This window comes from Hippichthys cyanospilos, chromosome 19 (assembly GCF_059441005.1).
Source record: "Hippichthys cyanospilos isolate Australia breed blue-spotted pipefish chromosome 19, RoL_Hcya_1.0, whole genome shotgun sequence".
Lineage (NCBI taxonomy): Eukaryota > Metazoa > Chordata > Actinopteri > Syngnathiformes > Syngnathidae > Hippichthys > Hippichthys cyanospilos.
Window position 1 is genome coordinate 13448547 of NC_142387.1, and position 27895 is coordinate 13476441.

At 42.3% G+C, this 27895-nt stretch overlaps 1 protein-coding gene across 1 annotated transcript in view; it reads left to right on the top strand.

Annotated features, from left to right (window-relative positions):
• Positions 1 to 282: 282 nt before the first annotated feature.
• slc4a2b (solute carrier family 4 member 2b) overlaps positions 283 to 27895 on the top strand; it is a 31563-nt gene continuing 3950 nt past the window's right edge. Inside the window, exons 1-20 of the mRNA XM_088401498.1 lie at positions 283 to 329; positions 6038 to 6124; positions 10457 to 10595; positions 16381 to 16540; positions 17280 to 17500; positions 18561 to 18664; positions 19442 to 19650; positions 21423 to 21559; positions 22795 to 22975; positions 23500 to 23635; positions 23787 to 23991; positions 24632 to 24737; positions 24814 to 24998; positions 25115 to 25325; positions 25393 to 25596; positions 25670 to 25818; positions 26135 to 26329; positions 26617 to 26862; positions 26945 to 27034; positions 27104 to 27270. Of these exons, the coding sequence (XP_088257624.1) occupies positions 10557 to 10595; positions 16381 to 16540; positions 17280 to 17500; positions 18561 to 18664; positions 19442 to 19650; positions 21423 to 21559; positions 22795 to 22975; positions 23500 to 23635; positions 23787 to 23991; positions 24632 to 24737; positions 24814 to 24998; positions 25115 to 25325; positions 25393 to 25596; positions 25670 to 25818; positions 26135 to 26329; positions 26617 to 26862; positions 26945 to 27034; positions 27104 to 27270 (2945 nt within the window). The 5' untranslated portion in view covers positions 283 to 329; positions 6038 to 6124; positions 10457 to 10556. The remainder of the gene's footprint in view (positions 330 to 6037; positions 6125 to 10456; positions 10596 to 16380; positions 16541 to 17279; positions 17501 to 18560; positions 18665 to 19441; positions 19651 to 21422; positions 21560 to 22794; positions 22976 to 23499; positions 23636 to 23786; positions 23992 to 24631; positions 24738 to 24813; positions 24999 to 25114; positions 25326 to 25392; positions 25597 to 25669; positions 25819 to 26134; positions 26330 to 26616; positions 26863 to 26944; positions 27035 to 27103; positions 27271 to 27895) is intronic.

Sequence of the window (27895 nt, forward strand, 5' to 3'; positions counted from 1 at the left end):
GAACACAGCCTTGCAATGCTGGCGATAATTACCCGAAGTCACCAACGCGCAACCGGATTTCTTGAATATTATTTCAAAATAAAGACTATGTCGAGAAAACATTATTTTATAACCCCTCCAGCACTGTTCATGTGTAGTACCTATTAATTAACATGTAGTTATGGATCTATAATATGAAAGAATCCCCTAGCTCGAAGAGTAACCATTCGAAAAATATGTAATAAGCTTTGCTTTATTAACAACTGACCGGAAGTAGTGTACATTTTACAACGCTTGTCTGACACCGGTTGAAAGCAAGTCATCCAGCCAGCAAGAGGCGAGAGTTTGAGGTGAGTACCACCTGGTATCCCCGTCGAAATAAGACACAATTTCGGTGTCATTTACCCTTTATCGCACACTTTAAAAATGACTTTCAGCTATGGTTACATTGAACATCGTCGTTGTCTATGGAGGAATTGCCCCCCCCTCCGCATACATTGCGAGTGAACAGGGGTTGACAGTTGACTACCATACAAACCCACTCATACATATTGAGTGAGTTCGCTTTTGTTTCTCGGCTTATTATTAACAAAAGTCCTCGGAAATGTGCTCCCACTTGGAATTATCTTATTATTTGAGACAGGTGGATTAGTAAAATAAGAGTATCGAGGCGTGGACATGTAGAAGTTTCCTAAGCTAACGGATACCAACCTCGAATATAATTGCTAATGTTATTGTTGAGTGTTCGCGTCAGTTTTTTTTTTTTTGTATTTGTGTGATGGAAGGGGATAAGGAGATTACTAAGAGTTAGAAGGGTGTGTGTTCTCTTTTTTTGTTCATTGGTGCATGAACTAAAAGTCCCTAACAATATTACATTGTATTATTCCAAGTCTGAGCATTCCATTAGTTGATAACTTGTGTCAATCAGGACTAAGTTGTTTTGATGTAATATCTGTTGCTAAAAGTTCAGAATTGCATGTAGTAAACGTTGAGATGACAAACTACAATTCCATAACACTTGGGTTTATAATTTTCCATCAACAAGTGAAAATAAAAATGACGTTTGAATTGATAAACCTCAAGAGAAGTGCTGTTAGCAACTTTGCTACATTTAAACGGTTAGATAAGGCATCAAAACAAGCCATCATCTCAGCTCTTCTGACCTGGAAAGATGGATGCTGCTAAAATCCGACTCCTGATTTTGATTCCTTCTTTTTCCGTAAAGAAAATAGTCCGGTATGATACAAAACCTTAAAGAAAGTAAGCATTCCTTTAATCGCAACTTCTTAATAAAACATTTTGAATGTCCAAGAATGAAATGAACAAAATGGCACTCTTTGGGGTTAATATGTAACAACAAAAGTGTCACTGAACATAACGTGAATAAAAAAGTGCCCTTTCCAAGCAAAATTAACCTTTGTCCCTGAAAATGTGAACAAAGTCCTGCATACTGTAGAAAGCATGCCAGGTACATTACATGACAGGTATGTTGCCGTGTTTGAATACATATTTTTTTTTTTGGAAGGGGGCATTGAGCTGCAAAAGAAACCAGGAAAGAGAAAGATGATTTGACACAAAAGGAATATCAATTAATAACCTGTGTATTCTTGTGTTGCCAATAAATTTGCGTCCAGATTTCACACATTAAAATACAAGTCAATTGAGATGAGATCATAATCATTTCACTATATGGCTGCAGCTAATGATTATTTTAGTATTTTTTTTCCATTATTTGGTTGATTCAGAGATGAATTGGGTGGTAATAAACAATGCTTTAGATTCCACTTTATTAAAAAAAAAAAGACATTTTTTCAAATAGACTGCAAAAAGTTCACTAACTTCTTTTTTATTGATTCAGTTACTGGTCTAGTCAGAAAACAGGCAAAAATGTTGACCAATGTTTTCAAAAACAAATGTTTCATGAAGGATTAAAGAAATGTGATCATATTAAAAGAAATGTGATCATATTAATTGTATCGTTAATATTAATATGAACTGTTGAGACTCTTAAAATTCTGTTGGTTTGGGCAGTTCTTGGCCTGTGAATCCGTGATCAAAATAATTCTTTGTTAATTCGAGTAGCGATTAGTTATTAATTCATTGTTGTACCTCTATTTCAGTGTAGCTGGGTAAAATTCTCGTCTCACTGACATTTTAATTTTTCAGGAGACCCATAAAAATGAAAAGTTTGTTACGTGAATTTTTTTGTATTGTAATATATGATATATGTGCTCAATGAATGTCGAAAAAGACTGTTTTAATGGACTCTTATGTCATCCCATTAATGGTTTGATGCGCAAGAGATCCCACGTCGGATCCTACCTCCGAAGCGAGAATTTTCCCGACCTCCTGTTCCAACTTAGCGTTACTTACAAATCAGCAACATGGAAAAAAAGATGCTGGCCCTTGCAGCCTATGTCAAGAGGACAACAGGACATGGTCACATGACCATTATCGCGATGGCAGGGTGAGGAAGGATATGTCTTGCTGACTCGTCTGTTTGTAAGTTGACTATCTAGTTAAAGATTACGTTAAAGTGGAATAAGTCAATGAGACTTTGAAGAGCTCCATCACCCCATCATGTTTTGATTTGTTTTCCCTCGCCTGTCAAACGAGAGCGAAAGGATTTGTCACAAGTGGTGCAAACTTCTCCGCATTGCTGCTGAAAATGGCTTGATCATGCAGAAAATGAGACCGAGGGTAGGAAAGGGAGGGCGGAAAATGTTTGATATTATAGAGTTTTTGTTTTTTTTACCTCCCGCTCCGCCAGCGGGATTTGGTGCCTAAAGCCTTCAAGAAAATCAACTCGGGTTGAACCCGTTTACATGTTGCGTGGAGATTGCTTAGTGAATCATTGCGCGATATTGACTGCAATCCTTTTAACGTGACACGTAAAGACCCTCAAGCACTTCGGTGCTCCTGGATTCGCTTCTTTAATTTGACTGCGCGTTGCGATTGTTGTCCTTTTGCTTACCGGGAGCCTGCGGGCTTTTTTCTTCCCATGATCGTTTATGTAGTCGTTACAGTTTGTCCGAGTCAAAGCACTTGAAATTCATCGCTCTAAACTCAGCCCTGCGCAACCTGAGCAGCGCACCACAAGGTCTTATTGTTGACTACCAGGACTTGTTGTCAAATCCGTCTTTCTTGAGTCCCGATTCAACTTGAGTCACGATGATCCAAGTCCGAGGGACAAAGGTCCAGAGTTCAAATCAGCTCTGGGTCCAAGTTAGGATGGTTTTCTAAATGCGCGGAATGATATTTCTCAAGTTTTTTGGTTAGGAAAATAATATTTTTCTTTCTTAGGGTCTACTCTTGATGTCAGCTGAACTTTGGATTGGAGTCAAATCTTGTGGACTTGGACTCAAAGCTTTGTGACTCGGACTTGGAATCAGAGTTTTGTCACTCAGACTTGAGTTGGACTCGGATCTTGTGGACTCAGACTTGACTTGGACTCGCAACTTTGTGACTCGGATTTGACTTTGGTTTGTAGCTTTGTGACTGACGTGACTTGTACCTAGACCTTTTTGTCTCTGGTGGGACTTGGACCTAGACCTTTGTGACTGACTTGGACTCAGATCTTCATGACTTGGACCTTACGGACTCAGAGTTGACCTCAACTTGTAGCCTTGAGACTCAGTCGACTTGAACTTGCATCTTTGTGACTTTGACTCGATAAATGTGGACTTGACTACAGTCCTGTCTTGCGGTCAAAATGCGCTAACTGACCCGGTTCATAACTGAACTTTCCATTTCACTTGTCCAAAACAATACCCCCTAGTCTTAATCACGGGTATAAAAATGATTGAAAGTTTATTGCTTTTTCCTCTAGAGAACAATGGGTTAGCATTTATATTGACTATTACGTAAGCAGGCATATCCCGGTCGCCCGTTAAATCCTTCCGCACCCCCGGACAGGTGCTGTCTTAGCCCCGCTGCCGGTCCTCGGATGGTACAAAGAGGCGCACAGTGATGCAGCTGTTAGCGGAGCCATTCCCGCGACCGCTGTGCTGATGTGTCAGATCGACCCGAACCCTCAGTCACGTTAGCGCAGACGAGCGTTCTCGCAGAAAGGCTCAAGTCCCGCTGGGCTATTTTTGGCAAAAACACTCGGCGCTATCATTGCACTCCGGTGGCGCGAAATCCCTTCAGAGATTCGCGGGCCGGGCAGCTGTCGGGGTCGGCCATTGTGGACTGATGTAAAAGACGAGGCGTTCGGGTGAGTTTCTGTCCCTTCCTTTTGAGAAAAAAAAATGCATCAACCATATTGACAGGTGATAGGGGAACTACTGTACTAGTAAAAACGAGCTGGCATCAACTGGTATTTCTAAGAATATTATTCCTGGTGGTATGTATGTCTGACACTTGTTGCTAGGAAGAGTTCATTAACTCTTTTATGTTATCTGGACTGAGACACTTTTTTTGTTGCGTTGAAAGCACCTTTTAAATATTTTATACGTCATATAACAAGGTTTTGGCTCTGTGCAAAATGTGAAGATTGATGCTGGCAAAATGTTGCGGCAATATGCCACCTTCACCAGATTCTGTTTGGAAAGGAGAGAGGGCTCTCGTACTGTTTTTTTTTCCCCTCACATCTCATTCATAGGTCGCTCATAGGATGCTGTGTCACTGTGTGAAAGTGCACACATTTGAGACAGTATCCTGCCTTCGTTGGGTTCTGTATGAAAGGCAAATGCACTTGTTATGAGGCTTTTGAGTATTGTTTGAGTATTTTATATTGCACTTTTGATTTACTGTGTCACATACAAACAGATGATAAAATAGCCCCATCTTCTGGATTTGTTCTCCATAGCGGCCCCTGTTTGCTAATAGAAATGTGTTAACGGTGTGGCAGGGTTATGACAATGTTGTTCATCCTTGGCGCGTCCATGAGGTCACACACCTCTTTACAATGTTGACCACGTTTGTCTGGGTACGAGAGGCTATTTTCAGCAATTTGTTGAAATGGCGGAAAGCCCCATGCAATATTTTGAGCTGTGTGTATGTATTTTTTCCACCTTCCCCGCTAGATATATTCATGTGACTCCACGGTGAGCCCTCGTCCCCGCGGATAAACAATTCCGTCTTGCACATTCAGAACCTCCTCCAGGGTTTGGATATTCTGTCGGCCCTGAGGCTCAAATAAGCTGATGTGGAATGCGCGGCTTGATTATTTGGCAAAGGGGTCGTAGCGACTTGTTTAGATTACAGGACCTTCTTTGTTCCCCACCACAATTAATCCAGTGGCTTTTGTGACTTTTAGGTGGGATTCTTTGTGTAATGATTTTGTTGTTTTGCTAGTACGTGACATGCTAGTGTGCCACTTCACCGCCATATAACAATACTGACAAAAAGACTTTAAAACTGCTCACTTACAGAAGATATTTACATGTTCAGTTAATTTTATAAGCGATTCTGTTGACCCTTTGAAACCTTTGTTTGAAACCTGTTTGAAACGTAAACAAAGACACGTAAAATTTTGGCATCAGCCCTGACAATACAGTACGATCGATCTACTTCTGAGCTGTTAATGTATCTTATGGCGTCTCCTATAGTTATTTTGACACTAATTTTTGTCTGCATGACTAACCACCCCCTGATGGATGAGGCTAGCCGCGAGAATCCATTAATCCTAATATACAGGTATATGGAAATATAAATATGACTTGGCAGGTATATGTCATGAATTTAAATGACTTTTAACATATGCCTCGTTTTACTTAAATAAACTGTATAGCTGTGAAGCGGCTGGGCATTCGGCAAGGTGTCATTTTTAGACAACACTAAAGTTCCAGTTATTAATCATCGGGAGGTCTGACTAACCACTTTTGAGCCAGCGGTGCTTGTGTGTGTGAGTCAATGTTGAATAGGCCTTGCAGTCACATGGCTACTTGTCAGTAGCCTTCAGGGAGGAAACTTAATCCTGCTGAGAGAGGCGGCCACTATCAGTCCGTGCGTGTCTGTCCCAGAGGTTGGACATTCGCTCCGCATGTCCTAACTTTTGTCCCGTCCTCTCTGTCTCTCTCTCTTTTGTATATTTGCCCTGCTGCACTCTGACCAGAAGCGTCTCTTCCTCCACCTGCCTGCAGAGTTCACGGTTGCACTACTACCATGTCTGCTGTGGCTTCTCTGCATTAAGCAAAGCAAGGTATGGATTTTCACCTATTGATTTATGTCGTTTGCCATGCCTTTTGAAGATGTCCCTTGCATCATTTGAAGTGTGTACTCTAGAGTAGTAACTACTAGTAGAAATAGTAGTAGTAATAGTAACCTATGGTCATTTGGTCAGGCTTTATTTACATCAGCTGGAAGGAACGTATGCAAAAAAACAACAAAACAAAAGACAAATGTGAATTCATTGAAATGTCAGCAGTTTTCAGACTTCCCTTTATCCTAATCTTTAAGAAAAAAATTTAAATAACTATACAGAATTTAATCTATGTTCCCTGTAAAGGTATATAAATACATATTAGGGATTGAATGAGTTAATAATTTGATTAGAATTTGTTTTGGAGCTTTTCAATAACAGTTTTATCCTTGTCAGCATTCCTCTCTCGCCCACTATTCTATATCATCTTCCGCCGGCGATAAAACATTAAGGCCACAACGTGTCTGCGCTCCAGAACGGAAGCTATCTGGACGTAACGCACCCATAAGACGTAAGCGCTGAATCTGGAGTAAAGCTACTGAATGACTTGCCGGCTTAAGAAAAATGCTTGTCAGTAGCGCTTGTAAGTGTGAGCACGTACAGTGGAAAAGCCAAAGTCAAAGGGGGTGCAGTGAGTCCATTGTGGTTTTGTTTTTGCCTTTTAACAGCAATTGATTGTTTGTTATAATTGAGGTGACAACATGATATATTGTTCATTATCTTTTAAGCAAGTCTCAAAGCCAAGCAGTTTGTTTGTAGGCTGCCAGTGGTCAACATTTAAGTGCGTTCGGTGCGGCATTAGTGAAATCACGTGAAAATCACATGACCTTGACAATTTTTGAAGTAGAAATTACTAACCAAGAAAATGGCATTGCACATATGTGCACACCCTCTTAGGGATTGCTGTATGGCTGAGATCAGGATTATCCAAATAGATTGAGTCTCATAAAAAAGTGAGTCAGGATAACTCCCCAAATAAAGTGCTGGTTCACTTTTACTGACATTTTTATAATCTGACTACTTCCACGGCCGCAGATTGATCTTTCTTTAGGTATCAGTCAGGAGAAGGCGAAAAAAAAAAAAATCAAAGACTTTAACAGTGAAGAAAAATGTCAGCAAAAGCCTACTAGAACATCTGAACTTTAGGGTTGATCAAAGGCGCTTGAAAAGTTGACAGCTGTGTGTTGACTCCCATTACACATGGGTTTAAATGTGTTCTAAGAGGGTGTGTACACTAATGCAAGCACATAACCTGTTTATTTTTTTGCTTCCACTTTGTAGGTCACAGCATTGGTCTATAGGATTTGTAAACAGGGGGCGGGTGTATACTTTTTATATCCACACTGTACATGCCTGAGTTTGGATACCGCATCAACGCTAATTCTCATGTATCGCCTGCCCCTCCCCTCAAAAATCACCTATAGAAGGCTAAAGTGGGGCACAACCATCAGCGGCAGGAATTTATTTGGTATATTTTTAAGCCACGGGAGAGATCAGTCACACAGCCGTCATAATTCACAACAACGAGATGCGCAACGCTCCTATTCTTAGTCCTTGACGCTATGATGTTTTCAGACTTGGGATTGTTTGCAGGGCGGCACCATATTTGACGAACCGCAGACAAGACCGTTGTTGACAACAGTTAAATTTAATGATTAAAAAAAACAATCGGGCCTCAAATTTGCAAAATAGCAAGCCGTTGTCTATGCTCACAAACGTTGTGGGCGTGTCCACCGAATGCATGCGATCACGTCCTGAAATTGATGGGCGTTGTAAAGCATTAGCATAGCGGTCACACTTTTTAAAAGACTTCAACACATCCTTCCAGCAGGATAGGTTTTCTCAAAGCTCCACATTTGACAGTGACTGAAGTGTGAAGCGCAGGACTTTTGAGGGTGACTCTGTTTAGAGGACATGATGAAGCACTGGGACTTTTTTTATTTTTTTGCCTCGCTTCCTCTTGCACACTCAGCATTCATCCATGGCTTTTTCAGCAGACTCAGCTGTTGCATAAGGTGCCGACAGTTCCTTTTCATACGTGGCCCACACAAAGCACAATCAAGGTCCAGGTGTCGTTCATAAAAAGACAATTATTAGTACCTTAACAGTGTTTTATTGTTGATTTTTTTTCCCAGGTAGGTGGGCTGCTGGTTCCCATCGTTTGGGCTCCAGATCCCACCGTTCTGTAACTTTATCCCCGTGCTTCTAACACACTGGCCAGGGTGTTCGTTTACTGGGAAAATAAAGTGTGCGTAGTGGGTGAATGACTCCGTTATCACCATTAGAACAGACTCAAATCAAAACTTGAAGGCTTATAATAAAGGATTTTTTGTTTTTGCTTTTACATGACATTTTTAATGAATGTACCTGAATTTAGCGGGATTTCTTTTTGCATCAACAAAACTAATTCAGTGCGTTTTAATGCCATGACAAGAACACAAAAAAGCTTTTCAAATCAAGAGGAAATTTGTTGGAACATGATGCAATTTATTGCTGAATTTCACTAGAGTAATTCCTGTATACATTTATTTTGTTAAGGTTTTATACAGAAATGCATTGGCATTTACATATTTTTCCAGCACGATTTATTCCTGAGAGTTTTTCAATAAAACATGCCTCAAGATAACACAAAAAAAATGTCATTCCAAAGTTTAATAAATCAGATATGGATGGCACATTACTCTATCACCCAAAAATTCTTTGCTCTGGTTAGGGGGTACTTTGCTGAGAAAATATTTCACAGGTGCTGCGTCACTGAAGATAGATCCCAGCTTCACATGTTGACAGATAATAACAAAAGTCACTGGCATATATTCTTTATCCTCTGTGAAAAATGACTGCAGTTTTGTGAGTCAGTTGTGAAACTCTTTGTATGTCTCTATTACACTGCCCTCTGGTGGCCTAGGCACGCCCACAACAATGCTTTGGAAAACATTCATTTAGATCGGCATATACCGGCAGAAACCCTGTTAAAAACTAACATACCCCCAGGGGTACTCGTACCCCCGTTTGAGAACTGTTGATAAACATGAATTAAACCCTTCAAAGTAAGACATTCGGGAAACCATCATTTTTGGCCTTACACTTCCAGCTCTAGTAGAAATATGTGTCAACGCAAGGTCACCGATATGACCCACTTTGTGTATGTGCCAAGGAATCTTTATCGCCACCTTCTCCGTGACAGCCTGCTCGCCATTGGCGACACATGACTCCCTGGTTAACTTATACGGTACATACTGTAGTCTTATATGTATGGTTATCATTCCAAACAACATGCCCGTCACGCTATATGTAAATAACGAAAGCTATCAAAACGCGAGTGGAGGTTAGCCAAAAGCACGCGCTGCCGCTTATCCAAAGGGTCTCCCTGCACAGTAGTGCACCTTGTTATCAGGCTCTTATCTGGCTAATGGTTAATGACCTTGGATGGCGGCAAAGGCGTCCCTCGGGGACGAGGAAATGAGTCGTAAAAAATCAGAGAGTGTGTCTACTTTCTAAGAAAGAGACATTTGTGAAGTTAAAATGGTAACGAGAATGCTGCTCTTATTCTGTTGACAATAATCATCCATTTGCTATTTGGCACAAAACTTCCTGGTTCATACAGTTTAATGGGCGGTGACATTATCTATGATTCCATTTCAATGGTGTAAAATGATTACAACATTCGCAGTGTGATATTACGTACTTGTTGCGAAATACTAAACTCCTAATGATGATTTTGTGCTGACAATGAGTCTTTTGTAGCCCTATTGAAGAGGCAGATGCTTTTATTGCGCGGCTGCAGACTGACTGTAATTATGCACAATTATAGGGGACAAAAGGTCAGCGGGAAAGTTACACATTATACCCTGGAATGGAGTTTTCATGCAGATATTTATGTTTTTAAAACAGTCCCTTCACAGGGTTTCATATCCTTAAAACCTTTATACAGTCGTGTGAAACGATAGATGTGAAAGCACTAAGCATTTTTGCATCACAAAAAAAGCACTAAGACAGAGCGCAGATTTATTAAACCATTCTAAAATAAAGACAACGTTTTCAAGACAACAGCAGAGTTTTGCAGTCAGTTGCTTCATGTTCCAATTATTTTGTTCTTAATTTGAGAAGAATAACATAACTGTTCCAATTTTGGTGTTAAATAAGATCTTCTGACACCTTTCGAAACCCTGTTAAAATCTCACATAGCCCTAAAGTTTCTTCCCGTACCCTCAGGGGTACCCGTAACCTGATTTTAGAACTACTGCCCTTTGGGACTGGCAATTTGAGGTGTTTTTCTCGACATTTTTCAAACCTTCCCAGCATTCCTTCATAAATCTTTGTCTGTGCCTTCAGGTTATGCTGCCCAAAAGTTGCCTGAGTCCCAGCGAAAAAGAGAAGGGCTAATCACGGCGCAAGCTAACCCAACCAGCTTTTCCCAGAGCCAAAAAGAGCCATGAGCAAACACGGCGGTCCCAAGAAGGCCACGGATACCGTAAGTCGGCACGAAAAACATGTTTCATTACGCCAAATACACGATCTATGCCTCCCGGCTCGATCCGGGTATTCCTTTAGATAAAAATGTACTGAAAAAAACATCTGCAACTCGCATCTTTGAGTGCTAAAAGCTCCCCAACTGAATGCTTTCGGATGTAGGCCGTCGGTCTCGTTGAAAGGCTTGAGATAATGCTGGACCAGATCGGAATTGCCTTACAGCAGCTTGCCCGGGATTTCTGGGCTGGACGAGAGAGTCCAAGCCCGGAGCGCCGCTGGTCCTCGGCCAAAGCAAGCAGCATTCCTCTGCCGCATGGAGAGGTCCCTCACATGGCTGATTAAGATCCCTTAGCAGAACATATCGCACACATTTTTAAAGGGGACATTTATTCCCATGTGTATTCCAGGAATGGTAATTTATGTTTATGGCATCCCAGGAATCTTACGGTCACCATTTCTGTCTGACCTTTTACCTAGTTTACTTTACCTTGAGCTCATCTTTTTTCCCTGGCTCAAGGTTATCATATGCAAGAGGCGACAGGAAATAGTTTATTGCATTTGTGCTCCAGTGAGTAGACTGTGACAAATGTTTCTCAGAGAATGTCTTTACTTTAAAAAAAAATGTAAGAAATGCTTGCCTTCGGTTTCCCTAATCTGTTTCATGTCCGGTCGTCTTGGCGACGTAGTAGATGACAATATGAACTCATTTTCTGACCCTCTTTTACCCTAATCTTTGGTAAATAAATACATTCCTGAGATTACATGCCTAGACTCTTGAAGGATACATGAAAATATGTCTTTAGGATTGACTGTGTTAATGGTTTATACTAAGGCTCTCAAAACAGATAAATGAGATTTTTAATTCGTTTTACTCCATTAAATTTGAAAATTTAGCTTACAAATGCTCAAGCTTCATAAATAGCCACTCAGCAGCGCAAAGATCTACACCATGCGGCGACGACCTTTCGTGCTTTCCCATGACGACCTTTCATGCTTTCCGACGACGATCCAGGCTAAACTTGGCTCCTCTCCGACGTACAAAGATCTTATTCTGTCTGGACGTATCATGTCAACATTCCGCTTTGGCACCAGCCAGGACTTTGGTGCCATCTTATGGCATCGTAAGACGTTACAGAAGTGCACAAAAACCACGTAAAATACCTCAAATTTCAAATGGGTTAGTTGGTTAATTGGGAATTACAGGGCAAGGCAACAGTTTACTGTCAATAATGAATGCAAGTACGGTTATTCAACTCTTGATACACCAAAAAAAAAACAATGAAATGTTCTTAAGTGTTATTTTAAAGAATGGCCGACCAATTTAAATATCGCATTTTTCTTAAAATTTCATGAAATCAATGGGAATTTTCTAATATCCTACTTAGCAAATTGTGATTGTAAAACGTCTGCTTGAAATAAGGTCAGGTAATAGCACGATATGATACTTGGTATCGGTACTCGCGTATCCCCCCTCATAACTCAATCAGCAGAAGGAGCAAATATAGGTGAAAAAAATACGCATAAGGTGAGGTGGATTTACTGTAAAGAGAGAAGTAAAACTGTGTTAATAATGCTTTATCTGCATCATAATAATTCAGCAGTAATCGCGGCAATAACTAAAGGCTGCAAATTTACAATCAAGCGTAATAATGATACTGTAAGCTGTAAGTGCTGATGAATAGGCCCTCACACCCGGATACACAGTGTGAAATTGCCATTTCCTTATTTAAATACTTCCTGAAATATTTATGATGTGGGACAGTCCATAGGAGTGTCGTTTCATTTCAAAATACGGTAAACGTGCCATAAAGACAGCTGCTATTGATAAGTTTATCCTGACTATGCGTGGGATGCATGTGTCACGCAAGGAGCAGGAAGTGAGGTGGTCAAGAAACTCACCAGAACTATATCCAGGAAAAAAAAAAAAGTATTTGTTTGCTCTGCGACACTTCCCGCGTCCTCATTGGCTGCTGTCTCAGCTCCAGCCGAGTTAATTATTACATCCCGACAACGACGGCGCAGGGGAGCGTTCTGATGAGCCGCATTTTGGATATTCACACTTGAGGCTTAAGTCATGTCATCCTCCTTCCCCGAAGACCTGCCGCCGTGGTCATGTGACCAGGGCTAACTAGAGTGACAAACGTGGTGTGGTCGGATCGAGAATATCTCCTTTCAGCCACCGTTTTTTTTTTCCCCCCCCTTTCGAGGCAATTTTAGCTATCTGTGTGCTTTAAAGTCGTGGCAGCACTGCTGCGACTCGCCTCCATGGACTATCTGTACTTATTCAAGGTGAGTTTGGCATTTTTGCAGCATTTCCCACAGGCCAAAGGGAAACAAAATTCCTCACAAAACTGCCCACTACCGCAGGGGGATGATAGTTTAGTCCCTCGTGTCTCTTTTAACGCAAGGTCAGGGTTGTACAAATAAGAGTTTCCCGCGACAAATTCCATTTGGGATTGCGCTCAAGGAACACTGCTATTTATTTGCTTTTTTACTACAGAATTTGATTGTTGATTACGAAAGAATCATACTTACCGTCATACTTTATAAAGATGCTGATTAATCATTTTACTTACTGTATTTTCCGCACTACAGGTCGCACCTGAAAGCCTTAAAATTTCTCAAAAGCTGACAGTGCGCCTTATAAGCCGGTGCGCCTTATACAGCGCATAAACTGTGACTTTTCATTTTGGGGGGGGGACAAAAAAAAAAACTTAATCTCCATGTAAATTCTTCAATTTGTGCCTCAGCATTTCAGTGATGAATGTATTTTTACAATCAACATTTTTATGCCACCCAGTTTGAAATTTTGATATGCTATATATGCTCCAATTTTGAAGCAATTTATGTGGGGACAAGGCATAAAAACGGAGTTTTTGTCAAATACATCCAGAAACTGTTTAGAAATCAACAAAACACATATTTTTTGTTTTTTAATTGCATTTTGATTTAATATATATATATATATATATATATATATATATATATATATATATATATATATATATATATATATTGTCTTGGCATTGATCTAAATGGTCTGTTAATGTAATGAAGAGGTATTTTTCCCCATTCCCCAACAGTAATTTAGATGCAAATTTGATAAAAGTTATAAAACAACTATTTCAAGACACAGAAAGGGCTTTTGATGGCTATGTAATATCTTTTTTCACAGATATACTACTACGAAATGCACATAGCCAGACTTGCTTGAGGTGAACATCATATTTACTCTCCATTGCGACACACTTTTGTACAAAAAAATCTGGCTATACCATAACCACATCCGACATTCACCTCCTAGTCTTTATCTTCAACATAAAAACTGTGCTGATCTCAAATCCAAAGCAATGCAACAAAGAGGTTTCGTATTTCTTCTTATAGTTTCCAAAACTGAATGCCGCAGGCAATCTGTGCCGGCTCCTCCTCCCCCTTGAAAAACGCACTTGACGTGCGTATATATCGGTGACCTCAAGAAGTTGGGTTCTTCATATACGAACATCGGTGGTAACAGCCTCACTTTAGGGTATGACAGGATCGTTGCAACACCCTTCCCTCCTCCTCCTCCTCCTCCTCCTGCCGCCCTCTTTAAGTGCTGACTGTGTCAGATTTGAGCCAACTTCCCAGTGCACCTATAATCTCCTCCATGCTCTTTATCTGCCGCTGTCACTGCAGCTCGCTTGTATTCCTTGCAACGTCAGTGTTACTTTTGAATCAAGAGGCGGCGTCTTTGCGTGTTTTTATTCGTCCCATCTTCTGTCTCCTTCGCGGGAGAGTCGATACATCACCTTCCCCGTGTTTTTGTTTTCCCCTCGGCTCCTTACGGCTTGTTTTGGCACTTGGCGAGCGTTGGAAAATTGTCTCACCTCTACGAGAATCCCTCGCACGTCTCTCCCAGCTCCGGGGTTTGGCTGTGAAAGGGCCGTGTGAAAATAAACCACTGGAGAGGATATTATGTTGTCTTAATACATTTCCTGCGGAGGTTTTTAAAGCAAGAAAGTTGGGCTGGGTGACCTAGACTTAAAATTATATATATATATATATATATATATATATATATATATTTTTTTTTTTTTTTTGTGCAATTGTCAGATTTACAAGTGTATTTTTTTTCTTTTTCTCATAAGAAAACAACATTGGCATTCAAAATAGCTTTTGCTTTATTCTGCTGTTTTCTGGGGTTTGCATTACTTCTGCTACTAAACATGCTTTGAAAAAATAAAATAAGAGCTTGCTTTCGGAAAATATAGCAACGTGTTTAAACACGGTAAGTCAACACAACTACTAATTCACAATTTAAAAACAGCAATCAAACTTTTTAAAAAATTGAAAACGAAAATCGTAAAATTTGGCTGATTTTGCCATTTGGAAGCACAAAAATACAATAAACATATTTATTCAGATGAGTACCAGTACCAAAACCTGCTCAATTGGGTCTCTATACAGTGTAGGTGTACCTAATGGGTAAATACAAAATATCAGACCATCTCTCTCACTAGTGTGTGACATTTAAAAAACACACAGTAGGCGATATTCGCCTGCATAACCTTTTCACCCGTTCTTCAGAAATGTTGATTTAGAATCTCGCTGTGGATGTCAGCATCGATGCAATATGTTCACTATGTTGATTTGATTACATCAGTGTGCAAAAAAAAAAGGAAATTATACCGGAAGAAGGTGTTATGATTCATGGTCACATGCTTTGCAGTGCTCCCTGCAGCACGGGAGAAAAGTAATACACAGTTGATATCGCATGAACCTCCCCAGGCCCTCAAACACCTGGCTAGTAGTGAACGCCCTCTGTTCCGGCATCCCCGGGTGGCGGAAAAACGATCTGATATCACCGCGATGTGGAAAAACAGTCACGGGACTCAGCGCATGGTCTTTGTGTTCAATTGAACGTTTGAGAGGGCCCGCCATGTCACGTGACGCTACGACTCTGGGAGCGCTCGTCTGCACCACAGCGCTCTCTAGTGTCCGTTAGCTATAGTTGCGCTGCTCTTGTTTTTCCACACAAAACGTGAAATGCAGTATTGGTCAGGTGACAACTAGTTTTTGGGGAGTTAAATAAAGACAATAATTTCCAAATCATTAAAAAGATCCCATGTACAGGTATTTTTTACTGATCATTATGGTTATTTGTATTTTATGTAATTATTCCTTTATTTTTATTTAAAGTGCAGAAAATACTTAGAAGTGTATTTTTTTATGTTAGTAGAAAACATAAAGTTTAATAACTCATTCACACATTCATTTTAGGATATTTTGATATTTTAGAGACCTGCAGAATATGAGCCTTAATAATAATAAAATAATAAAAGCACTTTTACAATCACAGGGAGGGGGGAATACGTTAAAAGTTAAAGTGGCATTAATATTGGTGACTAGTCAAGAGTTGAGTCCTCATACTGATATCAGTTTAAAAGTAAACGTTCTTATTTTATTTGGTTTCCTAGAACCGGTATTTATTTCATTTTTTAAGTCAACATTTAATTTCTTACTTGCATTCGATATCTACAGTAACGGTCACATTTGCCAATCGGTTTTTAGCATTTAAATTAAAATAATTTTACTTATTTGCAAATCAGTGAATTGCTTTTAGAACCATTCGGCAATAAAGATAATGACCGTAATAAAAAAAAAAAGATTTTCTCATGCATGTTGTCCTACTTCCAGTGCTTCCATGAAATAAGGGTTAGATTATTAGCACAATCTGCCTTGATGACGCTGTGAAAAACGAACGTCTGGATGAACATTGATTCCCGCTATTTTGTTTGGCCTTGCAGCCCGAGACGTCGTCTTCGCACAGGCCGCCGCACCCGGACGAGGATGACGACGGCGACCTGAACAAGGCGTTGGGGGTGCACCGCTTCCAGCACATACTCAGACCGTCTACCTCCGTGCCCGACGAGCAGCACCACAACTACCACGAGGAGGACATCGAATGTGAGCACCCCTCTCACTTTCTTTTAGGGCTGTGGCGTTTTAGAGATTCATGAATTAGATTCAACTTTTTCAGGCAAGTATCTAACGAGCACATGAAATTGATAGTTGCGGATCAAACGATTTAGGCTTTCAACGAATTTTGTAATTAGAATCGTTTTTTGAATGGTTGTTTTATACAAATCAACCAATGTTTGTGCTAAATAACCCCAAAACTTGGGTCAAATGAATGCCAGTGGGATCGGTTCCTTTTTGACCCATTTTTGAGTTCGTTTAAGTTTTTGGAGTGTAAGATTTTTGCAGGCTTCCTCCTTAACATTCATTTCCAGCTATTTACTCTGCATTATGACATGGTATTGAATATCTCAATAACTTTGGGATAGACTCAGCACTATGATGTCATTCTCAGTTGACAACAAGTGGCAAAATGGCCGTCATTGAGATGGATAAAAAGTGTGGATTTTTCTCCTAAATATAGATTCCAGAAACATAATCTTAATCAGAATACCGTTTTTGTACAACATATTGTAAAGATTTTTTTTTTTTTACCTGATTTCACCTTTAGAAATCACAATGAAATTCGGTTTGCAGAATATTTGTGCTTTTACAATGAGATTTTAAAGACAGCTTAATATCCCTAAGTTCTTGTTAGCACCGCAGTGTGTGTTGATGTGTTAACGTCGTAGTTTCTCGCCATCCTCTAACACCATCAATCTCCTTGAACGCAAACTGCGGGCCGCAGATCACCGCCATTCCTCCCACCACATCCACCGCCCTCTGTCCAAGTTGCCCCAGGACGGGCGCCGCAAAAAGAGCAGCAAGAAGCGGCGCAAGGACAAGGACCACAAGAGCAGCCAAGCCCCCAGCGGCGCCTCCATAGAAGAGGGCGAGGATGAGGAGGAGGATGAAGAGGAAGGGCAAGAGCCCAGCTCCGCCTCGTCTTATCCGGTCAAGGATGTGGAGGTAAACGTAGATTGACGACAACCATTGTCTGTAGTTTGCATAATTTCCTCTATTAATGTTTTAGTGCAGTCTAAATTATTCATGAGCGGCTCTCAGGTTGAAAGGCGGTGATAATGATGTGCCAAACATGATCTTTTATTTAATGCCGTTCTTTGTTTTTATCTCCGCTAAGGAGATTCTAGTTGGTTTTTTCTTATCTACTGTATCAACACATGTAAATACTGCAGAAGTTAAGTTTAGATTTAACCATATTTTCCGATGCTAAAATGCTGTGTATTTAAAAAAAAAGAAACAAGAAAGACGTGGACTGGTGTCTAGACACCACTGGACTAAAAACCTTTTATTATTTCCAGCATATATCAAAATTTGGATGATTAGAAGTTACAGGTTAAAAAAATCATCTAAGGAAATTGGAGGATTACGTAATCAAAATATTTTCAGTGCAATAATTATGTAGGAATTGCTCTCTGAAAAGTATTTTGCCGATTGACAGAAAAGACTGAACCCATGTATTACATTTTTGAAATGTATTTGCTGTGGTATCTTTACATGTATTTTGTTTAGAAAATACTGTAGACTGAACATGTAGCGTCATCTGTTTTATTTCTGGCTCATCTGCCAGAGAATCGGAGACATAATAATAACATAATAACACTAACATGATCTTCTCAAAATACACCACAACGTATACTGTATAATAAACAAAAAACATATAGTAAATGCAAAAACATACACTATAATCATGAGAAAAGCATACTAAAGAGGAGAACACAATTTTGCAATAGTTTGCTTCATTTTCAAATCGGTTTGCTCTTAATGTGAAAAGGAAAATGTTCTCTTCTTGTTGTGGCATTAAAAAAACATCAAATTAGATGTGCTAATACCAGCAAAAACCCTGTTAAAACCTCAAGCATCCCCTGAAGTCTTTACCAACCATCAGGGGTACAAATTTGTCCATGTTGGACAGTGCAAAACGAGCGGTAAAACATTTTTCACATTCAATATGTAAGACTATCACATCAGTACTTTAATGTGAAACTTTGTTTGCGTTGTTCCTCAGTTCTTCTTGTCCGACGACGACCACGTGGGCGTCCCTGCCCGGGAGCTGGACGTGGTCCCGCACTCCATCGAGAGAAGCAATGCTGACGACGGCACGTCCACAGAGTAGGTGTTTTCCTTTTTTTTTTTTTTTTTTATCATTTGTGTCTTGTTTTTGGCGCACACTGTACGTTGCCATGTCTCCGGCATCCAGTGGTCCCGCTGCGCGCGTTGACGTGATGCACCCCAGTAATCCCGTATATCAGCTGTCGCTATAGACGACGCGGCACACCTCCACAGAGGCCGGGCTCCACCTATGACATTTACCCCTTGCTGCATCACTGTTTTGAGTCTGTGGCCGGGATAAAGCAGAATCTAAGCACGGCTCGCCGGAACATTTTTATTGAAATATAACTGAGAGAAGCTTTGACTTGTTCCACGGTGAGTTCTTTAACCCTTAGGCCTCGTTTGTGCTTATGAAAGCTGAAATTTAAAACGTTGCTTCCTTTAGTGCGCAAAAATTGCAACTAACAAAACTGTGACTAATTGGTGTTCAATAATTAGTTAGAATTTTGAAAAAATATGTATTTTTAATGGATTTCAATTGGCTGAAAGATTCCACAGTAGCGGCAATTACGCTTCAAATTACATAAACAAAAATCAACCTTCATATCGTGCGTGTTAACGCGGCTAAAACCTATTTTAAAAAAACAAGTGAGCTGGCCATAAACGGCCAAGTCGGAGCTCATAGAGGTCTTGTCGAGGTTTTTACATGACAGAACAACAGAAGAAAAATGACTGCAAAAAGATCTGGGATGAGAAAACCATTGTCTTTGAGAATGATTGGATTCTTTCGTTTGTTCCCAAAACTTTGAGAAACGATGCGTTTTTGTTTTCCTCCAGCAAGCCGGAGTCATCAGACCTTCCCGGCCCGTCGCATCCGGACCACTTGCCGCTGGGCCGCGTGTCCTCGACGGGCCGCAGCTACGACCTGCAGGATCGGCGGCGAACCGGCAACATGACGGGCGCCGAGCAGGCCAAGTACCAGCGCATCCCCACCGACGAGAGCGAGGCCCAGACGCTCGCCTCCGCCGACCTGGATGGCATCAAGAGTGAGTCTGGATCATTTTCTTGAAGTTCTTGCTTTGAGTGGACTACATTTCACTGCACAGTGGTACTTTTCATTCCACTAGCTTGATGCAAACGCTAAGTAGCATCTGTGATGTACGTCTGGGGGAACTCCCTCCCCTTCCCCTTGTTATGAAATTAGCCTCTTCCCGCTGTCAGCTGAGGCCTCTGGATGGTAGCCCGAAACCACCCGGTGCTTAATTGCCAAACCCGAACTGACACGGGGTTCACCACCCCGATTAATTAGCAGAAGAAAGTCGGAAAAAGCCACTCTGGCTGGGAGGTGGGGATGTGCCGTCCTTACGGGCCCTAGCGACACCGGCCTCCCTGTGGCGGCCGGTAACAAAGTACAAATCATTTCTTGCTGTGCTTAAATTGTCATTTCTGGTATCTCTACTTGAATACATTATACTTAGTGTCTGCTTCTGTTAAGTATATTTTACCGCCTAGTATTTATTCTGATGCCTTTCTACCATTGCCGTTAGCTTAGCGATCAGCATGGATTCTCAGTCTTTTCTCTCGACAATAATTCTTGAGCAGCTGGGAAAGTAGAGAAATGTATTTGTTGCAAACAACTGGCAGTAAATATTAATTTATTACTTTTTGATTAAGGAACTTTTTTTTTTTAACACAAGTCCTTAGTGTGCATAAGCGTCTATAAAAAAATGGCCGGATGCATGGAAGTATCTATGCTTCTACTTAAGTACAGAGTACTTATTATCAGTGATTTTTGAAAATCATCCTGGGAAAGCGGCTCTGTGTCTGGCTGCTGGTCAACAATAGGAATTATTAGATGGCCAGTACTCCCCTTTTGTTCCACCCCAAGCAAATTAACGCTACTGTGCGCTGATCTGCTCTGAAGGCTACAAGCGGGGAGGGGGGGGTCAGGCGCCGGTCAAAAAAAAGTCCACTTTTCCCCGATTGGTCAAAACACTTGTCGCGTACTCACCTGTGTGAGTAGCGAGGGCCCGCCCTATCCCTTCAAGAGCCGCCGCGTCCGTCGGCTCGGCCTGGCGGCTCGCGTGATGGATCTGCCTGCTTTGGACCCTTTCTGTCCTCAAATCGTCCGTGGCCCGTCTTAGATGAGTCAGTCAATGCAGGACAGAATCAGAAGCATCACCGTTTGTTACATAGGACCTAGCACCTCAGACGAAGGTAAGAGCTTTGGTGTTCAACAATATTATTTGCGTGTTGTCATTTTAATGTAGTGATTTGTAAATGTGCGGGCTTCCTCTAGTGGTACATGAAGTCACTCGTTTAAATGCTCATATTTTCCAGCCAAGTGCACCTTTATCTCAAAGCAGTCTTAGATGAAAACAAACAAAAAAAAGTGCTGCGCCAACTTTTGCAATACATTTGTTATTGCAGGCGGAATTTATTCAGAAGACACTACAAAATCGATTGTGTAATATCATGTGTTTTATTCCTGGCTCATCTGACAGGAAAATTGCGTCTCTAGTGACAATATTCATCTGTATAACACTTTACAAAATAAAGGCATACAATGTTGTAAAGGAGTCAGTATAAAACAATTGATCAAAAAGTTGTTTTATTTTGCAATTATTTGCTCTTAATTTGAAAAGATAACTACCGTTCCTGTCCCGATATTTAAAAAGCCTTAAATTTGCTGATACCTACAGAAACACATTTGATTTTTCTGTTTTTTAAATCCTGTACAGTACATTTGCTAAGTGCACTTCAACTTCATCCGTTCGCACCTAATCTAATCGACCAAATCTCTGCTCTCCCTCACCAGGCCATCGCTTTGAGGATGTCCCCGGCGTCCGCAGACACCTGGTCCGAAAGAGCACCAAAGGTCAAGTGGTGCACACGGGCAAGGACCACAAGGAGTCAGCCACTCGCAGCCGCAAGCACGACCGCACCCCGCACGAGGTGAGGCAAATGCTCAACGACACTGGGGCAACATGAGGTACACATGGAAGGAATTCACTTGCTGAAGGGACGCTCTTAATGTTTCCGCTCAATATCGACACTTCCTGCCATCATCTCCATCCCACGGGTGGAATTTGTGGGTGTGATGGTGGCTGATTAATGATGAATGAATGAATTCTTTCCTTCCGCACCAGCGAACAAGGGCCGGCCTAGGCAACCGGAGACCGGGCGCTCCAGCCGTTATGATTTATTAACACACGCACAAATTCTCATACGCGGCAAGCCCGTCAGCTGAACGTCCGTGTCGGCCTTTCAGTCCTCTTTCCTGTTCCGTCTCGCTCCCCTCCCCCTCAGCCGACGCCGGTGGTTCTGTACCGCTCTGTCTCTCGGCCCAAAGGCGTCCTGCTGGACGCGGGCGCCGGCGCCTTGGCACCCGAGTACAAGAAGGTGAGGCCGGCGAGGTGTGACTCCCCCTCCTCCCTCCCCACCCGTGTGAGCGTGATTTCACGAGCATGCGGCAGGTGTAGCACTGACGCTGTTTATCGGGCTCGCGAGCATGGACTGATTCTTGGATCATTTTGACGAAAGTTTCGTTTGTTTGGCGGCACGAGGTGTGAAGTGCTTTGAAGAACTCACCTGGTTAGCAGCCACCAAGCAGTTAGGGAGACCAGGTACCAGGAAAACTTCGGAACCTATTATCAATCCCGTGTTCTCTTCATCACAGAAACAACAGAAAATATTAGTTGTTCTTTAATCCAGCCCTTTGAGCAGATACCTTATCAATAAATGGTAATAATAAATTATGCAGGTCAGTTATTGTCCTTTGATATTTATTTTATTTATGTATCCACCTGAATTGTGTTAGTTAAAGTAATTACTACTTTTACTATTTTATAGAATGCAAATACTTGCAGAATATTTTTTATGAATGCATTATTCTAGTATTTTTCGCATAGTTGAGCGTCGATTGCTTTGTAGACTGGGATGTGAAGAATTTTTATGGAAGTAAATTTCAGTTGCATCAATGTAAAATTTATTTCACGTTGGAATTGAGACGGTCTTGTTTTGTTTTTATGGGCCTCCAACCACGTGCTATGAAAAGTGTGTGAAGCGCAGCTTTGAAGAACTCACCAAGCATGGAACCTGCTGTTGCACATACTTAATTCACAAGCACGTTAGTTTTTCCACGGGAATGACCGTGTCCACCCCCCCTCCACCCCCACCCCCCTCCTCAGGTGTTCGTGGAGCTGAACGAGCTGACCATGGACAAGAACCAGGAAATGCGGTGGAAGGAGACGGCCCGCTGGATCAAGTTTGAGGAGGACGTGGAAGAGGAGACTGACCGCTGGGGCAAGCCGCACGTGGCCTCCTTGTCCTTTCGCAGTCTGCTGGAACTCCGCAAGACCATTTCGCACGGTAAGTGAGACAATCAAAGGTAATAAAATGTTACAGGGAGGAAATATTCAAAATACTATGTTGAAAGTTCTTAAAATTGTGACAAAAGCCTTTAGCATACACACATTGTGAGTGGTCATATTTAGAGAAGAATAAACTGCTTCTGATATATGTCCATCAGTAAGATTCTTAAATGGCGGCGAATTAGTTAATAAAAATGACATCTTAAGCATACTCAAAAGCCACTTTTATTCTTGAGCAACCGTCCACACTCTTGCTCACTCAAGTCTCCAAAGAGGCCAAGCATGCTTGCTTCAAGTTGTTTGACTCTCAGGTGAAGATGAGTGTAAAAGTAAAGAACTAAAAAACACTGCCAGATTAATTGCAACATGTAAATTGGAATGCCATAAATGGGCAAACGGAAATTAGCATAGATGTAAATGTAATTATAAACCTTTAAAGCAGTGCTTCTCTCATACACATTGAGCAGAAACATGTACAAACAGAGCAAATAACAATATTCTCTTTCGTCTTCGTTTGTGCAGGTGCAGTGCTCCTGGACCTGGATCAGAAGACCCTGCCAGGCATCGCCCACCAGGTGGTGGAGCAGATGATAATTTCCGACCAGATCAAAGCCGAGGACCGAGCCAACGTCCTGAGGGCGCTCCTGCTCAAGCACAGGTGAGCGCCAATCGCATCACCCCCCCACCGAGCTCATTTCCTCCCCCCGTAGTCCCGCAAATTCCTCAAAGATTACATTTTGTCCTACAGTCTGGAAGGCCCCCCCCCCCCCCCTCCCCGTCCTTTGTAATTCTTTTGTAATTTTCCCCAGCCATCCGAGCGACGACAAGGAACACAGCAGCCCGTTCCCCAGGAACATCTCGGCCGCCAGCCTCGGCAGCCTCATGACCCACCACCACACCACCGCCAACCACGCCCAGTCGTCCGAGCCGTCCGTCACCGACCCGCTGATGAGCGGCGGGCAAGTGGGCGGCGACTGCGACTTGGCCGTCGACATGGAAAAGAATGACGTGCAGGTACTTTTTGGAGAAAAACAGGCAACTTCACAATGTGCAGAAGCAAAACATTTCACAAGAAATATTGCAGGTGTATTTAAATATGCCTGCAGGTTACCTACAAAAAAGTAATTGCTAGATTAATGCTACATACTGCATCATGAAAAATGCCTCTTACATGTTAGCGTTTAGCATAAAGAGTTGTTTTAAAAACCCTTTAAGCAACGGAATTTTGAACAAAACTGATGGAGTAACACACGTAAACAGATAATGTCACAATTCTCACAGACGTATATTCTTTATTTTCAATGAAAACTGACTAAATACTGAAACTTATTGAGTGATAGTAGTAGTAATAATAGCAGTATTAGTAGTAGCAGCAGAACTTAACTCATTTTTGTATTGTACTGCCTCCTGGTGGCTAAGGCTGGCATACCGGAAGAAGCAGTGAGGAGGGATTGGCAAAGATGATTTAGGATACATGTGTGTTGAATTACAAGCATGGACATGGAACAAATTAAACTTATATGTCAAGGCTCCGCTGTACGACACATGGAGATGCTCTCAGCTCCTTCATATGACTGGAATAATCAGTGTTTTTCACCGAGGATAAAGAATATATGCCTGTGAGTATTTGAATTCTGTCCATTGGCCAAAATAGAAAGAGCCCACCTTGGTGTCTGGCATGCTTCGCTCCAAGTCCAAACACGAACTTAAGCTCCTTGAGAAGATTCCAGAAAATGCCGAGGCCACCGTTGTCCTCGTGGGTGAGTCGTCAAACTCGAAGCAGCAAAGGCCGTGGAATTGTCTTCCGATTTGTTGACCGCTTGCGCCCCCTTCCAGGCAGCGTGGACTTCCTGGAGCAGCCCACCATGGCGTTCGTGCGGCTGCAGGAAGCCGTGGAGCTGGAGTCGGTGCTGGAGGTCCCCGTGCCTGTCCGCTTCCTGTTTGTCCTGCTGGGGCCTGCCACCACCAGCATGGACTACCACCAGATAGGACGCTCCATCTCCACCCTGATGTCAGACAAGGTGTCTCAGATGAAGCCTTGTTTTCTGATGTCTTTTGTTTTTTGGTTCTTTTTTTTTTTTTCAAAACAAAATTAAAGAGGAGAAATAAACTATGTGCACATTTTCCATGAATGCAGCAATTTCACGAGGCGGCCTACCTGGCCGACGACCGCCAGGACCTCCTGAATGCCATCAACAGCTTCCTGGACTGCAGCATCGTGCTGCCTCCCTCGGAGATGGGCGGCGAGGAGCTGCTTCGCTCCGTGGCGCGATTCCAGCGGGAGATGATGCGCAAGCGGGAGGAGGGAAAGCAGCAAGCCGACGAACCCAAAGGCCTGGAAGAAAAAGGTACACCTTGACATCGGAGGACGATCGAGAACAGGAAGTCACCTCAACATCTACCTCGATTTCCAAGCTCACATCACGCCGTTCAAGAAGTCCGACGACCCCTTGGAGCGCACCGGGCGGCCGTTTGGCGGGCTGGCACGAGACGTGAAGCGGCGCTACCCCAAATACGTCAGCGACTTCAAGGACGCCCTCAACAGCCAGTGCATGGCCGCCATTATCTTTATTTACTTTGCCGCCCTCTCGCCGGCCATCACCTTCGGAGGCCTGCTGAGTGAGCGCCACCAAAAGCCGCCGCGACTCGCAATCTTCCATCCATCTGAGACTCGACGGGTTCGTGTTCGCAGGCGAAAAGACGGAGGGTCTGATCGGCGTGTCGGAGCTCATCGTAGCCACCGCCGTTCAGGGTGTCCTCTTCTCCTTGCTGGGAGCGCAGCCTCTGCTGGTTGTGGGCTTCTCCGGACCCCTGTTGGTCTTTGAAGAAGCTTTTTATTCGGTAAGTCCAAAATTCTAACCCACCGGCCTAAACTCATTTGACCTACTATTATACATTTCTCCCCACGTTTGCTAAATAAATGGATATTGTAAGGACAAGTGGTTCCGAAAAATGGATGAACGTGCTGCCCCTTGTGCATGCCTTGGCCACAAGGGGGCAATATAATGCAGACATGCGGATGGAGACTGTAGTTTCTCAGTATGCGACATTAATATTGACCATTCTTCACAGAGGATAAATAAAATATATATATAAACTCAACCACCTATCAGTGGGCGTGGGCGCACGTTGTCAATGGTATCATTTGTGATCCCAGTTCTGCAAGTCCAGCAACATGGAGTACCTGACGGGCCGCGTCTGGATCGGCGCGTGGCTGGTGGTCATCGCGCTTGTCATGGTGGCCTTCGAGGGCAGCTTCCTGGTGCGCTTTGTCTCGCGCTTCACGCAGGAGATCTTCTCCTTTCTCATCTCCCTCATCTTTATCTGCGAGACCTTCATGAAGCTCGGCAGGGTAAGTAACAAGCAAGAAGAAGAAAAAAATTGGCAGACCGGCGTGTTTGCGTCGGTGATGCTCAAACGAGTGGACTTAATCGCTGCTGGATGACGTTCACCACTCGGTGCCGAAATGAATGTTTTTCTAACGAGGGAGGCTCAAATCCCCACTGATGGATTAGACGTGAATGTTGATTGGAAGGAGGTCTTTTTATCCAGGCTGGTGTTTTTTTTTCTTCACGTTCGTCTGTCAAAGCTAATTGAGCAAAAAGCTATATATATATATTTATTTTTCTTACTCTGCAGATTTTCAAGCAGCACCCTCTAAGGCGCTGTCCCCTCGCTCCGAACGATACGATGGCCCAAAACTCCTCCTTGGAAAATGTTAGGACGGCGCCGGTCAACATCAGCAACGTCACCGAAGTGACCCCGATCAACGGCCCGACTGGCGAACCCAACACAGCGCTGCTGTCGCTAGTTCTCATGGCCGGAACGTTCTTCATCGCTTTCTACTTGCGGAAGTTCAAGAACAGTGCCTTCTTCCCCGGGAGGGTGAGAAGACAAAATATTATTTTTGGAGAAATATCTCATCTGAGTTTTAAACTTAAAAAGGGTTCCCGTGTTGCGTCCTCAGTTTCGCAGGATTATTGGCGATTTCGGGGTGCCCATCGCCATCCTCCTCATGGTGTTGGTGGACTTCAGTTTAGAGGACACATACACACAAGTAAGACCTCACTAATTCCAGACAGGTCACTTGAGAAGGAACCAATCAGACCTTTGATATTGCCCCTAGAAACTGAATGTTCCAAGCGGTTTCTCCGTGACCAAGCCCGACAAGCGCGGCTGGGTCATCAACCCGCTGGGTAGCGACGGTCAGTTCCCCTTCTGGATGATGTTAGCCTGCTGCCTCCCGGCTCTGCTGGTCTTCATCCTCATCTTTATGGAGACTCAGATCACAACGTAAGTGGCTCAAAACCATCTGTTCACTTACAAAACACACGCAACACCGTGCATCTAACATATTGCTAACGCATTAGCAAGAATACTGTAGAAGTAAAAAGAAACCACTAGCAGAAACTGATGTTGTGTGAACACTAGTACCTGTAGTAACAATAATAATAATACCAATCATAATTTGAATATTTCCATATTATTGTTTAATAAAACTGTGTTCACATTAGGATGAGACGTTTGCTGCATTCAAATACAGTTGGACATTTCATTCCGAATACAATGCCATTAATGCATTAAACACTAATAACTGTAATAATACTAACAATTATAGTTTTGAATAATGTCCTATTATTGTTTAATAAAAACAATTGCTGCTGGTATGAGGATGAGGCGTATGGTGCATTCAAATGCAGTTGGAAATTTCAAACTCAGACAGAATAAAAGGCCATTGATGCATTAAACATTAGTGACCGTAATAATAATAACAATTACAAGTTTTGATAATGTCATTGTTTAATAGAAACCTTTTCTTCAGTTTTGAGGGAGAAACCAGTACAATGCTTCTCAAAATGAGCAAATTGCTCCTCTTATTGATTCACAAAACTGCTCTGCAAAATTAATACAAAAAGGC